The sequence below is a fragment of the Ascidia mentula genome, chromosome 3 (genome assembly GCF_947561715.1).
Source record: "Ascidia mentula chromosome 3, kaAscMent1.1, whole genome shotgun sequence".
NCBI lineage: Eukaryota > Metazoa > Chordata > Ascidiacea > Phlebobranchia > Ascidiidae > Ascidia > Ascidia mentula.
The window spans coordinates 13,620,316-13,635,603 of record NC_138568.1 but is presented as its reverse complement, the minus strand read 5'-3'; the positions used below and the strand labels follow the sequence as shown (position 1 = coordinate 13,635,603).

Below are 15,288 nucleotides of genomic sequence, written 5' to 3'. Positions count from 1 at the left end.
CCTCAACATTACACCAGCCTCAACGTTACACCGGCAGAAACGGTAGACACTTAAACCACCTCACGGACGGGCGAAACGGGACTTCACCGTTTCATGCGTGGCTACTCAACATTAGTTTTCACGAAGACTTTGCAATATTATAACTCTAATATTTAGTTTGTGTATGCAAAAACGTTGTTACACACTAAGAGCATATTGTTTTTTGGTAGATTTGCCTAAAGACCAAGAATTTTGATATTTTAGGACGTGTGTAGCATTGCCGAAGCACTTGGTGAACGAAACAAACGTTTCGTTGATGGAAAATACCTCTATACAATGCCTTGATAACTATTTTAGTTCAGAAAGAATGATATTTCCAACAAACACGTGTGAAAAGCTAGTTTAACATATCACGAAAACCGGGGAAATCCCGTTTCTCCTGTCCGTGAGATGGTTTAAGTGTCAACCGGCAGAAACGTGGGGATCATAAGATAGTAGGTGCTTATTACGTCACAAGACGTCGACAACAAAAATTACTGGCGGGAAATAATTATTTTGTACTGGGGAGCTTATTGTCCGTAACAATATACAAGCAAAATCCGTTTTTTGCGCTTCTTCACTTGTTGTGCTCCTGTTTAATGCAAAACTACTAAGGCAGTTTTGCAATGTTTTCCATTTCCACGCAAGGCACTGAAGCGCCGACTGTGACGTCACGCAACAATTATACGTAACTTTGATCAGATGTATCCCCGAAACTTGTGGTCGTATTAAGCTACTTTTTTACACGTGTAATGTAGGCCCTACCCGTATATCCTGCCCGTCATAACTGAAGTCCTTAATTTTCTGCAATAGGCAAAAGATACATTTCACTAGTTTTTAAGTCGAGTTTTTATCGAAGTCTAGCTCAAACTGTAACAATTCCTATAATGCAAAATACAATTGCGTCAGGAAGCATATGTAAACAGGATTAGAGAGGAAATTTGCTACATACTAAATCCGAGGGACAAACTTCAGGACTTCTATTGACAGGTCATGTTTGTCAATAAGGGAATCGTCGTGCGCTTGCAATTCTCATTTAAATAAAACTGTAATGTGCAGAACTAAATATTATGTCTCTGTAGTTATTCAAGTTTTTTTGCAAAAGTGTGATGAACGTCATGTTTAAAACTACGTTCATCAAGAGTTAGCATAGTCGTTTTGGTTGGTTCTTTGTGTTTTGGTGGGTGTAGTCTACTCGGTGAAGGATAAAGATATATTATTGTGTAATTCGTAGATCTTGCAATGTGTATTTAATAAACACGTTTTGAAATAAAACTGATGAGACTCGTCGAGCATGTTAAATCACAAAAATTAATAGCCAAACATGGAACCTGTGGTGGTCTGGATCGAAAGATTCGGTTGTTGTTTAAAACTGTGACAAACTGAGTGATTATGCTATGCTCTTCCTTATTAATTGTTTAACATTCACCACCACTCTTCCTAATAATATATACTAATACGTGGATTTAAAGTACGATTTGTTCACATTATGCACTTGGTTAAATGGCATAGTAAAAGTTCTATGGCAGTAAGAGTTTGTTAGGCTGCTTCGAGTCCCGTGTTGTCTCCTCACTTTGTTATTTTTGTGCTAGGCCAAGTAAAAAACTGGGATACTGTTAGTAAATGCATTGTTTTTTTACTGTTTTTTGGGAAAAAGAAAAAATACTGCTTTCTTTCCCTTATAGCCTACCGTGTCAAGAAACTTTTGCAAACATTGTTACACTTATTATTCACTTAACAATTGAACATTTTGCAATTTGTATATATGCAGACCACCAATGTTGTAAGGTTCATACAAGTTCTTTGAGAATTATGTGCATAAAGTTCAACAGAAAATATGACCATCAAGATATAACACATCTATGGATATTAAACTGAATCTTTTGAACCTGTTATCAACCGTTTTACTTAAAAGTTCAGCTGTGTGTTGCACACCTAATTGTCAACACTTTTCGTAAGTTCTTATTGTTTGCCATACAATTTCTAATATTAACATTAAATATGCTCAGAAGTGAAGAAAATCAAAAAGCAAAACCTATTAAATATTTCCAAGCTCTTCAAGATGAGCATATTGATTATTTCAAATTGTTTTTTAATTTTTCTGATTTAAATTATGTCAATTTGTGTTTTGCGTATCTGATTTTTTAGAAAAATATACTTTGCATAGCTGATGACTGCCATTGCATTCTTTCACTGTCGACCAAACTCTCACCCATTCCAAGACAGACAACTCACCCTCAAAGAACCAACAAAAATTGGAAGATCTGTTGCAAGATGTAGACCTTCCCTTAACAATGCTGTGTTTGATTGCAAGGTTTTGTCCAGAAACCATGCACTGTTATGGTATGAAAATGGAAAGGTAAGATTTATGTACAATTTATTAAATGAGTCAAGTTCCGAGTGACTTTTCAGACATAGCTGGAACGAAGCGTTTTGCTGACTGGCCTGTTATGTCTTGAACATGTAAAACATGTGCTCTTAAAACCTGTTTTTTTAGAGTAAATTGGTCATAGCATAAAAGTTTATTGCAAATGATTTTTTTTGTCTGAAAATATTTTTCCATTGTGGTAGTTTTACCTTCAAGACACAAAAAGTAGCAATGGAACATTTGTGAACAATCAACGTCTCAGTAAAGCATCAGAAGAAAGTCCAGCTGTGGAAGTGAACTCATGCGACATTGTTCAATTTGGTGTTGATGTTGTTGATAACACAAAAAAAGGTTAGCATAACATTTAGCTGATTTCAAATCACAACTGTGAGTTCATCCACCTCTACAAAAAGAGAGATGTGTTGTGTCTATTATATGTTTATTCAAATCAATTTTCCTTGTGTGTAACGGATTGCTTTGTTTACAGTAACACATGGATGCATTGTATCCCAACTTCGTCTTTATCTGCCAAATGGTGAAGAAGCAAAACAGAGGTATATACTTCAAAATATTTTTTCAGTAAATATATATGTGTTCACAATTGCATGCTTAATTGACAATATTAGCTTGTGACTTCGTAAGGCTTTTGAAGTCCTTGCAACTTGTCAAAGTAAAAAAAACATGGATAAGGGTAAGGTTATATTTTTGATGTTTTTACTATGATGTTATTGTGTTTAGCAACCATGCGTGGAACAATCAAATCATGGACAAGGTTTGTTTACTTTAATGACCGTTGTATTTTATTACATTGTAGATTTCACCAGATATAAAAATATCCAACATATGCTAGTACTCCAACATATACTATATACAACTTGCAAACTGTCATTTTTGCCAATTGACATTACAAACTGAATTCTTTCAGGTGCCTTACAACAACATATATCCTGTTGTTCAATCCCAAGATCTATATCAACTGCATCAGTACTTGCAAGTATGCATTTGTTTTTCTAATAGTTTTTGTAGGATCACTTTGATGAAACATTAGTGTGTTGCTTTAATACTTCACAACCAATCAAGAACTATGCTAATAGCTTGAAATTGCTAAGCTTATAAGCTTGAAATTGCTTTAATCAAGGAGTGTAATAGAAATACATTTAGCAAAAGGCATCAAGTTGTGCCATAGTTTAGTTACAAGGCAAAGTTTTCTAATAATGTGTTGAATACATAACAATCAAAATGGATGCGCTTTATTCGCTTATGAGGAAACATGAAAAATCTGCAGCTAGTGAAGATGAGTTTTTGAAGAAATTGGTGAAAAATGCTGATTCCCAGTTGATGTTATTGTTTGAGGTTGTCAACATTACTTTAGTGTTGTATATTATTTGTTTGTAGACATTTTATTAATAAGCAAACCAAGGGTAATGAGCGAAAATAAAGAGTTCTCCACTTTCAATAGTCAATTTTACACCATAATCTGCATAAGTCTTAACTTTTTAATGAATCAGTATATAAAATTTTAACTATGACATTAAATCTACAAAAACTTTCTGTTTTGTTATTTGTAGGAAGCGTTGCATCGAGAGCAAATGCTGGAACAGAAACTTGCACTTCTACAGCGACTCGTCGTCACCTCCCACGATGCATCTGAAAAAGGATGGCAAGCTTTAATCGATGAAGATCGGCTATTGTCTCGCTTGGAGTTTTTGGAGAATCAACTTCAAACTTTCAATAAGGTATATTTTTGTGTTTCTTGGCCAACGATTGATAAAAATTCATCAGGAATAGAAACCGAACTGTTACTGGTTACACTAAATAAAAAATAAGTTTTTATATTCATAACTGGTATGTGCAGAATTATTGGGAAACGTGTGTTTATGTAATTATGAATTACCTGTATAATGTTCAATTTGTTTATAATCCTGTTGTTGCTTTTAGTCCCAAAATGAAGATTCTTTACAAACACAACTGCAACAGATTCAAGAAGAAAAATACATTTATGAAAAAACTTCCAAGGTGATAGAAGCTACTTTCTTACAACAATCACTTATTTTTTCATGGGTGCTTTAAATCTGTGTATGTTTTCTTTAGGAAACATTGCGGCAAGCTTTACAGGAAAAACTAGAGGCTGTACGCAGACTGTCTAACTTAGAGGTGACAAATTATTACTTTTGAGATTTTTGTTAGCAAAATCTTCATTGTAAACATTTAACTTTAAGTAATTGGGTTGTTTAGAGCAGATAATTTTGAAGAAGGTGTTGATGGTATATTTCTAATGTCACATGCTTGATCCAACATGTTAATTAATAATAACAATACAAACCTGAACTTGAGTAGGTTGTCATGGAGAAACTGCATACCAGATGGGTTTTATAGGGTTGATGTTTTTATCAGAGATCGTTAAGTAATACTGAGGATGAATGTACACATCTCCGACAAATGCACGAACAAACACAAAATGAACTCACTGAACTTGCAACAGTTCATCAAGGAAAAATCAAAGAAATTCAAGAAGTTTCTGAAAAACTCCAGGTACAGAATGTTTTATTTAATTTGAACATAGAACTGTGTTATTTTTCTGTAATCATGTCTGTCTTCTCTAAATCTCTTGCATGACAAGCATCAATGTTGGTCATTGACAAATATGTAAAATCAGTGTCCTAAATTTGGTTGTAGTTGCAATTTCTTCCTAATATTCAGGAAATGGAAAGGAAAAACAAGGAAACCGTCATAGAACTTGAGCAGAGTAAAGAGGAAATGCAAGGCAGGATTGATGAAATATCAGAAGAGAAGGAAACGGTTTCAAATGCATTTCAGGCTTTTAAAATTGAAAATGGTATGTAGATTAATCGACTTCACCATGGTTTATGTAGCTGTCAATGCTAAATAGCAATGAAACTTTTATTTCCACACTTTTAAATTTTTAGAAGGGCAAAAATGATTGCAGGTGGCTATTTTTAATAGCAATTTGTAATAAAGCAAAATATTTTTTAACATTGTAGAACAAGTCGACAACCATTTGCAAAACAACAATTCTGTAGAAGAACGAGGTATGTATGACATTTGCGAAGTGCTGCAAAATGTTGAAAACGATTATTGTCTGTCACAAACTTCCTGTCTTGGTTTTGTGCCCAACTAGTTGCTGGTAATGCTCTTTCATAGACTTGCCGCTATATCAATTGCTCAACTTCCATGCATTGCTGTAAATTACGATGGCCTTGCTTTTATGAAATAATTTATTTACAATGGGATGATTTGTATTTTATTTATTGAAGTATTTTTAGGTGTACAAACTGATCTTGGACACCGTTTGGAGGAGTTGTTGAACGATTCTGAACAGTTAACAAGTTAGCAATTTATGTACATATTGTTCTGCAATTGATTAAAAAAAACTCGAGTTTGCAAACTAATGCAATGTACATATTGGTTCCTTGTGTATTGATTAATTGCAGAACTTGTTTGCTTCTTCTGCTGCACTTCCTGGTGAACTTTGCCAATCGTACAGTTGGTTGGCTGCGACTAAAGACACGTTGTCTGGTCAAGTGTAGCGTCACATAATTAAATTTACATAGTTCAATTTTGTGGAGCAGCAGATTAAAAATTCATTACCAGCATGCAGTTTAGTGTGTTGGAAGTAATTGTTGACGTTTATGCATTTTTGGGAAGATGAGTAGACCATTCTCTCTAGTGCAGCCAAACCATCTACCACCATAATTTTAATAGAGGGGTAATTAGGAAACACCACGTGCTCTTAGAAGGAAGTGATTGGCATCAGTTGCAGTTAACAATGTGTGTTTAAGGAACAAACTTAGTACAGTGCAAAATGTTGTTGTAAAAACGTTGCATTTTTAGCTGCAAACTTTGTTGAAAATCTTTTTCCTCTTAAATAAAAGCAGTGAAGTGAAATTGTCGTAAAAAAATACAGGAACAAGTCTGTCCTGCTTGTTTTTGAATAGAAGAGGCTGATTGTGCATTCAAATTCATGCATCAGCTGCATCATTTTGTGCTTTTTACAGCTGAAGTTTTGTTGTTTTAGATCTAATCAACTCTGCAGATGTTAATCACAACTTTAAAACAAAACTGCTGCAACTACAAAGGATTCAAGGTTAGTATGTAGCACTAGAATCTATGAAGCATTTCACTATTGTGCATATATCCAATAAATTCAGTTATGATAAATACAACATTTTACATTAATTTAATTTGTGCTTTTGTGGATTACTTGATAGCATTTTCAAATGATATTAAACTGAAAGTTATCAATTCCTGGACATTCAAAAAATGTTAACTGTAATGTTTTGAAATACATTCAACAATCAGTAAACCAACATTTTTGACAGTTGATGTGGAAATTAAAGAGGACATAATTGAGAATAATCACAATCATATTGAAGACCTAAAAGGTAATTCCTGCATTCTTTTAAATAGATTAAACTGACATGTTTACAAGATATTAAATATCTGTTTTACACATGTTTCCATGAATGTGTCATTTTCTTTACGAGGCATGTAACATGTATTTTTTTGGAAATTGGTTTAGTGTTGAATTGTGGGTGATAATCTTTTGTCTGTGTCTCGTTATATTGTTTGACCTATTTACTGCAAATAATGGATACTTATATGACATGGTGCAATTTCACTTGCTTTTTTGATACTATAGAAACTTTATCTGGTAATAAAGAGGAGGTGATGGAAAACATCAATGAAGTTTCTGAATTGAGAGCTCAACTTAAAACTAAAGATGAAGAAATCGATGAAATGCTGCATCAAGCAACAAATGATCTGAAACATCAGCTCAGTCAAGTGCAACAAGACCTTGACTGTAAAAATGCAACAATGGCGGAATTGCGAGGTATGTTGGTAACTTTTTTTTTTAGGATTAGGCTTTTTATAAAATTAAGAAGTTTCAACACAATTTTTTTTCAAGCTTATGTTGCTACTCTTGAAAAAAGCAAGAAGGAAATAGAAGATGCCCACAAAGAGGAGCTAGAGAGCAGAAAATATGCTGAGAATGAAATGGTAAAAATACAAGAAGATAGAGACAGACAGACAGCTGAAATCAATGAAGCTAGCAGGTACGGTAATTGCATTTGTCAACAAAAACATAAAAAAATGTTGTCGTGTATTGAACTTAGTTACTTAATATGAGTATTAAATTGATGACCTGTGTCATTTAATTTTTTAATGAAACAAAGTTACAAAACCTACTCATTGGTTAAAATTATAACTCGAAACCTTTAAAGATATTCCATTTAAGAACTTAATTACTACATGTCTGACCAATTATTTAATTAAAAATTAGTCTTTATCAAAATTTTTGCATAAAAAGGGAGCTGCAGGCAGCACTCAGCGCTAGGGAAAGTTTGCTTGAACGTGAAGAAAATGTTCGACTTCAAGTGGAAGAGTCCGAATTGATGTTGAACATGTGCCACAACTCTTCATCAGAAAGTACAAGTGAAGCAGAAGAACTTGAACCTGATGGTGAATTAAAAAATACTTTACAAATAACAAATCAGTCAACGAAATAAACTTTTGAAAAATGCACTTGTAATAAAAGGAAATTACTTGTAATTAATTCTTAAAAATTAGAACAGACTGTTTTAATGTTACTCACTTTCAGATAAAAACAGTATCTTGCCGACGACATTCGTCATTTTTAAAGCCAAGTTAAGGGAACTTAAAAGTAAGTTTCAATGTTTTTTGTATTCAACTCTTCTGCTGACTGAGCTTTTTGATGTTGTTGTGAAAACATACTAAGAACCCACCTTCCTGGTCTATTATTCGCTCTGCGGCAGACAACTATCCACATTAGTTGTCTTTCAAGTGTCCCTAAGGGATAAGTTGTTTATTCATGACTGTGATATCATGCCTACGTACATACAGCTTTAGCTTTAGGTTGCACATGTGCGTCCTCTAATCAGCACTTCACTTTTTAGATAAGCTTAAAAGTTCTGACAAGGAACTCTTGGCAGTGCAAGAAGAAAACTTCATTTTGAAAGGTACCTGGATTGTTGTGTGAAACTTTTTTTGGGGCTATGTTTAATTTTGTTGTAAATCCTTCAGAGCAAATTGAGTCTATGAACTTAGCAGCTGCCATGGAGAAATCAGGTAAGTTTGTGTTTTCATAATACTTTTACCAACACGAGTAAAATCTTTACAACAATATACTGCACATTTGGCTTTAGTTGCAAGAGTTTAGTAGTTCTAAAACATTAGCACTACATGGTGCTTTTTATCAATTCTAGTAATGTTTATAAATAAACTGATTGCTCACGATGCAGTTAGCATTAACTTGCTTGTACATGTCTGTATTGTAGGTCATGGTTAGTTGTTTGTTCATGTCAATTTTACCACCATTTCGGGCCAGTATTTTTATTCTCCGAGTTAAAACCAAATGCATGTTTTATTTTTATTATTATGTTGTTTCAACCTTTATTGATTGGGATTTTGCACTGGAAGACAGTTCAAATTTTGGCACTTATACTCACACTTTTTTTTACAGTTCCCTTGAATGTAGAAGAGGTGGTTTCAGAACTTCTTCAAGCTACAGAAGACTCCGTTGCATCTGTCGATACATACAGAACTTTGGAAGTGAAATTAGAAGAAAAAGAAGAACTTCTTCAATCTACTTCAGCAAAGCTGGAAAAAACTTTGCAAAACTTTGTCAAAAAGGAAGAGGAGGTCTTGCAACTTCAAAGTAAGCACTAAGAAAAACAAATTGTTTGATAAGTTACTTACTTTCCAGATCTAGTGATATTATAGTTAGGATTTTTATTGTTGTGACTTGTTTTTAGCACCCTTATAAATTTTGATTACCACTTTTTTGTATCAAAGCTTTACCACAATTTCTTCCAGAGTTTATTTTTTTTTAAATATTGCAGTTGGGTTAGTTCCATAAGCATCACTATAGTTTGTCCATCAACAATGGCACAGAGTTATCCGTTTTGTTCAATTCTCTCTACATTCATTTAATTGAGAAAATGCTCAAACGTTTTGGGCAGGATCGTTAATCAAATTTTCATTGATCTCGACTGTCGGTCTGTATCGATCAACAGCAGAAGCTGATGCTTCCCCTCTCTAATAACCACACTGGTAGACATTATGTGAGGTTGACTGTTACACTCTATTGCACTAATGCAAGCTAATGACATTTAAGCATGTCAATGATGTGAAGACAGCGTCCCAAGCATTTTCAGGAAACAGGGTTGCACTGTGCGGGTTTTTGTTGTTTCCTATCACAGATGACAAGCTGCAGTAGCTGAACTGTTGTTGTAGCAGTCAATTTTCAGAAAAATGCATGAGACAAATGAAAGTGGCATATTTAACAGGACTCGCCAAATGGACTGAATGCAGATCGGTCTGGTTTGGTATTTGCTAGTTAATTTGAAGCTAACTAACATTCTTTATTTATAGAAACTTGGATAGTTTTAAAGCTTTGTAAGTACAGAAAGCAAATTTTTGTGGATGCTTTCGATTGGATTGCATGTTTTATATTCTCACTTTTAAATAACTTGTCTAAAACATGTTTCGATACAAACCTTATGTATATGGATTTGTTCAGTGACAATGGCAGGCTTGGTGATTTTATGTTTATTATGACTTCATTATTGGTTGTTTTTCAAAATGCGTTGTACAAGTTGCGAGATTACTTATTTTGTTGTTGGTGTCCTCCCATATCAGGTAATTTGTGAAAATGTTAAAACTTATTCTGTCAATATAAATGTTTTTCTTTTAAGACCACAAACTTTTTGTTGGTTTTGTGCAACATCACACAGTTAACTAATGTACTATCTATAAGGGTTTAAAGTTTATAATCTTTTAGGATTTTTGTGTACAGTTTATGTTTGTTTGGTTGTCTAAAACCATGTATTTCCATGTTACTTCAAAAGTAATGTTGATTTATGCTATTTTTTGTTTAATGTTTGTTGTTTTGCAGGCGATTTGATGGTTGCAAGGCAGTCTGCTGCAGTTGTCCCCACGTTGGAAGAAGAGGTTTTACAACTTTCCAACACTCTCCAGGAACGTCATGGAACATGCTCAACTCTGGAAAACAAACTAAATACCCATCAACAGACTTTAGAGAAAGCCCAGCAAGAAATATGTTCTTTGAAAGGTTTGTTAAAGTGGCAGATTATAATGTACAAAGTAATAGGTTGTAGTGCCCGAACTTTTAGGGTTTCATGTTTGTTTGTGTAACTTTTGCAACATAGAAGTTGCATTTCTGTTTGTTATAATGTTGGCAAATCTTTGTTGCCAGGCAAGGTTGATGAAGATGCAAAAAATCTGTCTGGTTCTGCAAGTGAAATTGAATCCCTAAAAGGAGAAATTCAAAGACAGATCATACTTATAAACACTGCTAATGAAAATGAAATCCAACTGAAAGGCAAACTGGAAGATTACACAAATCAACTTATTGCGTGAGTCATTTCTTTAAATCTGAAGCAAGCAAAACAGGAAAAGTTGTAAACTTTACTTGTTTTGTTCATTGTAATTATGAAACAAGTAATATTTACTAAAATGTAATGAGAATTATAAGATTGTTGAAGAAGTTTCCGTTGTAGTAGGTGATCACACCGAAACCTTAAATCTTGACTTTGTTAACTTTCATAAAGATGCGGAAAAAGTGAATAAAAGTTATAGTTATAATAATTATTTTTGTAAATAACTTTAAATGTTCTCAAAGAAACAATATTTAAGCTCAACACAACCGCGTTTAAAGTGTTTGAAACATTTTCATCATAGGAAAACAAACTAATGTTGCACTTTCTTTGTCCCGAACTAAAACCGTTTAATTTATGGCTGGATACAATTAAACAAACTCCGCTTATGAGAAAACATAAGCATTGTTTAACAACAATCCCCATTGTTCGGTTACGTTTGTTTGTTTCGACATAATCACATGTGTTTTGTCCTTCCCATCGACAAAACAACAATTACCGAGCTTGCTTACCTTTCAGCAAAGAGAATCAGATCGCCAGGTTGGACGAAGAGTTGAGCGAATGCAGTAAAGAGAAGAACGTCGTAAAAGCTGATTTTGATGCTCTTACCAACCTGTTACAGACGTAAGTAGATTGACTAGTGAAGGGGTTTGTGAATATTTTCAAATCAAGTGGCCTCTTTACCAGTGCTGCTACTTTACAGCTGGTATTTTGGGACGTAAGAGAAGGTTGAGCCTTTAAACAAAGTCAGGTCATTCACACTCAATAATAATAACAACAACTAGATTAACCAACTGATGCGTACCTCTGTTTAGTGCTGGTTTAAGTTGGAGTTTTCAGATGTCAGAATGGCAACAGATATTAAACGAAACCAAGTTTAGGTATTTGCAGATGTCCCTCGGAATTGTTTTTGTGTCAGTTTGGAAGTTAAAGTTTACTTCAGTTAGATGTGGATATATTTGCAAACAAAATTTAACTGTGAATTGCTCAAATTGCAAGGTGATAGCGTACAATAATGATCATGCAAATGCTGTTGTAGCGTCATACAATGTCGTCTGTTCCCGAAAATTTGAGACGGGGATCGCGAATTCCTGTGCCTTCACGAGTGACGTCAGTTCGCTCCACGCCACGTTCCGACCTTTCCAACATCTCCCCGTGTAGTTCGACCAGATCAAACCGGAGTAAACTGGTTCCGCCGTCTCCCAGACGTTCGGCTCGGAATTTACAAAACCACACAGTTACAATCATTGCTGACAGACCGACAAAACCTTCAAACAAAAACAGACAGAGGGACTTAGTGTCCGACGCTATTTTTAATGAGATTATGAGAAAATGTGAAGGAAATAATTTGCCTTTACTTGATGAAACGGAACTTAGAGTGGACGAGGAGGTTGGGTTTGATCCTGTTCCATCATGTAGCGCCCACAGTGGAACGTACAGTAACAATGGTGTTTTCGTGCCCAAGCTGGTTGGACTCGTAGACCACGAAGACGCCCTGCGTCATCCCACAGATAGCAATGACGTGAAACTGACTGTGCATTGCAGTGTACTTCAGCGAATTAGAGAATGGTTAGAATATATTATTATAGAACAGGGGACGTGCTCATGCAGAGCAGTTAGAAGAGGGAAACTTTTAGTAGAATTTACATTTTTAAAGCAGACTACAGTGTGTGTAATATATATAAGTGTAATATACGCATCAACATATCTAATATTCAAGGAAACCCTTTTATGTTCTGTGGTTGAAAGGTTGATAAATTTGCATTTTGAGCAGATTAGAAGTTTAGAATTCAACCTCTCAAATTTCTGTGGTGGAATGATTACCTTGTTTTAATATTTTCAGGGCACAGCGTGAGAAAAATGAAATAGAGACTGAGCTCCAGCGGTTAAATGAATCTCGCGCCGAGAAAGAAGCAGCTTTGCAAAAAGAATTATCATCAAACAAAACCCTTCTTGAAAAATCCTTACAAGAAAGAGAAAAGGTAAAATTAACTTTGCTTACCGATAAAGTACTGTTGCTTTACCATACGTGAAAAGGTACCGGCTTTCGACTGTTTCGACTCACAATCAATTTGATACTCTTGGTAGTTGAATGTGTAAATAGTTTATTGTAACTCGTTTGAAACGCTCGTGCAAAAACCATGCCAGGGACAATTTCCTTTATTCAATTGCAAGCAACATGGATGTGATATTCAAACCCGAGTTATCAATACAAAGGGGGAGGCAGACGTTCAGCATCAAAAGTATCAAACAAGCAAACTAAACGTACTTGTTTCCCATTGGCAGGTGGAGACCACGTGACTTCCCACCACGCAGTAGTAGAAACTCACTAGCGACCTCATCGCTTGTTTTGTCCCCACTTTCTTAGATTTTCCAGTTGCTATTAATACTAATTAACCAGTCCTAACATGTAGCGTTCGATGGTAGTATTTTCATTGCTCGTAACTGATCACGTGGTCTAACTCTCGCCCAACGATTGGTTGCTGATTTGCTAATTCCAAATGATTGTTTGGTTTTGGTTGGGGTGAGTTTAACACACAACAGTCGCAAAACCTAAAAGTGCTCATGTGCTGAAATAGTGAATGAAAAACATCGCTTTTGCAACGGTATTTACAAAATAGTAAAGATATCATTGCAGCTTTTATTAAAGCAATGCTCATGAGCTTTGTTAGTGGTAAAGACATTTTATACTTTATAATGTGTTGGTGACGTGTCTGTTCTTGCCCGTGCGGTGTTATTGGCCTCAAGATAATGTGTACCATCTTTTGGATGCGTGCACATATATTTTTATTTTACCGGCGTTAAGAAGCACGCTGTAAGGTGCTTTTTACACCACTAAAGTTGTTTTTGTTTAAGAAAGAAAAACAACAAAATAACTGCAATGAAGTTAAATTGGTAAAAGTGGTTATCCCGAGTTTTTTTAGATTACTTTCTGTAGTCCAAATAAACAGTGCTTTATGATAATTTTTTTTTTTTTGCCTTTTTGTGATATTTTTAAGTGGTGATGGTGAATAAAATATGTAACACTGTGCATTATCGCTGAAGCTTGGTTCGGGATGTAGTTGTTTACAAACTACCTGCAAACTCCTGACTGACTGCGCTCGATTTCGCATGGTAACCGGCCTTTTAGTCGAAATGCTTTGTCATCTCGATACGCCTGCCCCCATTAACACTGTTCACTAACAAGCTGTCTCCTTTTCTCTTTTCACCCTTTCAATCACGTGACACGGCGTGACGTCACATCAGCTGGTGACGTCGATGGGAGACAAGAACGAGGAGCTCGCTGAGGTGACCACTAGATGTCAGCAGTTGATACGAGAGCGAGAGGAAAACGCCCAGAAATTAGACGGCTCGATAGCGGTAAGATTATATTAACGGAGAGACTTGATTCATCTTTTGGGTTTATAGTTTTCACTGATTTATTCGTGAAAATTAGTGCATTTTCGTCTACGACTTTGACTTTATGTTCATATATACTGATTTGTTGCAGTTATTTTTTTTCGCCAAGTTTTCTGAATTTTTACATTTTTATTTCATATGAAAACATGTTTTTTTTCCAGCATCGACGATATGTTACCGCCGCCATCTTGATTGCTCTTCTCTCCCTCTTTCTCTATCTCATGTTCGGGAGTTAGTGATCGAGGATGGTATAGTGGAAAACATTAAACTTGCATTATTTTCGCAAAATTAAACGTATTTACTACGTGTCTGCATATCCTTATTCTACCCGTTGTTCTAGCGAAATATTCCCGAAAAGCTTACGACGTTGCGGTTAAGCATCTTAGTTAACAAAACGTTGTTCAATCATACACAAACTAATGGCTCGTTCGTCCGCATTTACGAAGTGTAGCAAGTTATCAGCGTGCGAATCCTGTAAATGAATTATCGTAGTTATCCGATTTATGAAATGACTTGTATTTTCTACTTTACAGTCGCACACTGCTTGTTTTCGCGGACACCATTAAAGTATAATTTTTGTCGTTATTTAATTAGCGTGTTTTGAGTTTTTGTCAGTTAAGCAAGTCCACATAAAGTTTTGAGTCAAATATTTCATCTGCCCTCGTAAAAATCTGTTTGCTGCCTAACACTTTCAAAAATGAATCAAAAATTCCTGTTAAGTTTGTTCCGAAAACGTTTTTGCATCCAACTTGTTGTTAAGCTGGTGCGCTAGTCAGACTCACCGTGCCTTATTCATCTCATTTAGCGAAGTGCTACACAGCTTTATATTTAATCAAGCGAAAACTTGCCCAAATTGCATTTTGCGAATGATATTTTTTTGGCTTGTGCCCGACCCGGTTTGTGTTTTGTGTTAAGCGTTCGTATGTGTGATCAATTTGTGCGTTTTTTTGAACAACCTGAAGTAAACACTGTTCAACCTTACAAGGTGGCTCTTTTGTTTGAGTAAAATTTATAAATTGGACAGTTTTCAAATTAGCTTATTTTTATGCCCCATCGCCTTGCAAC

At 35.0% G+C, this 15,288-nt stretch overlaps 1 protein-coding gene across 2 annotated transcripts; it reads left to right on the top strand.

Moving 5' to 3' along the window:
• The first annotated feature begins 1,793 nt into the window (after positions 1 to 1,793).
• LOC145893829 (uncharacterized) lies at positions 1,794 to 15,194 on the top strand. Of its 2 annotated transcripts, none has more exons than XR_014401520.1 (28): positions 1,794 to 1,972; positions 2,186 to 2,377; positions 2,590 to 2,737; positions 2,874 to 2,940; positions 3,125 to 3,158; positions 3,312 to 3,380; positions 3,955 to 4,122; positions 4,325 to 4,402; positions 4,478 to 4,540; positions 4,781 to 4,918; positions 5,087 to 5,222; positions 5,389 to 5,436; positions 5,671 to 5,733; positions 6,423 to 6,491; positions 6,727 to 6,789; positions 7,047 to 7,238; positions 7,314 to 7,461; positions 7,716 to 7,867; positions 8,007 to 8,069; positions 8,323 to 8,385; positions 8,450 to 8,494; positions 8,889 to 9,083; positions 10,323 to 10,499; positions 10,644 to 10,803; positions 11,344 to 11,448; positions 12,668 to 12,806; positions 13,111 to 14,184; positions 14,385 to 14,419. XR_014401520.1 is itself a non-coding variant. In XM_082982191.1 (28 exons), exons 2-28 carry the CDS (start codon positions 2,189 to 2,191, stop codon positions 14,457 to 14,459), a joined length of 2,961 nt encoding a protein of 986 aa, XP_082838317.1. In that variant the 5' UTR covers positions 1,794 to 1,972; positions 2,186 to 2,188; the 3' UTR covers positions 14,460 to 15,194. The 2 variants fall into 2 exon arrangements, 1 of the variants encoding a protein (XP_082838317.1); XM_082982191.1 differs by having other exon boundaries at positions 14,071 to 14,184; positions 14,385 to 15,194.
• The last annotated feature ends 94 nt before the right edge of the window (positions 15,195 to 15,288 follow it).

Coding starts and splice junctions, on each gene's coding strand:
- LOC145893829 (XM_082982191.1), top strand. CDS start 2,189: ATGACTGCCATTGCATTCTTTCACTGTCGACCAAACTCTCACCCATTC. Junction 2,941..3,124: donor GGTGAAGAAGCAAAACAGAG/GTATATACTTCA, acceptor TATTGTGTTTAG/CAACCATGCGTGGAACAATC. Junction 8,070..8,322: donor CAAGTTAAGGGAACTTAAAA/GTAAGTTTCAAT, acceptor TTCACTTTTTAG/ATAAGCTTAAAAGTTCTGAC.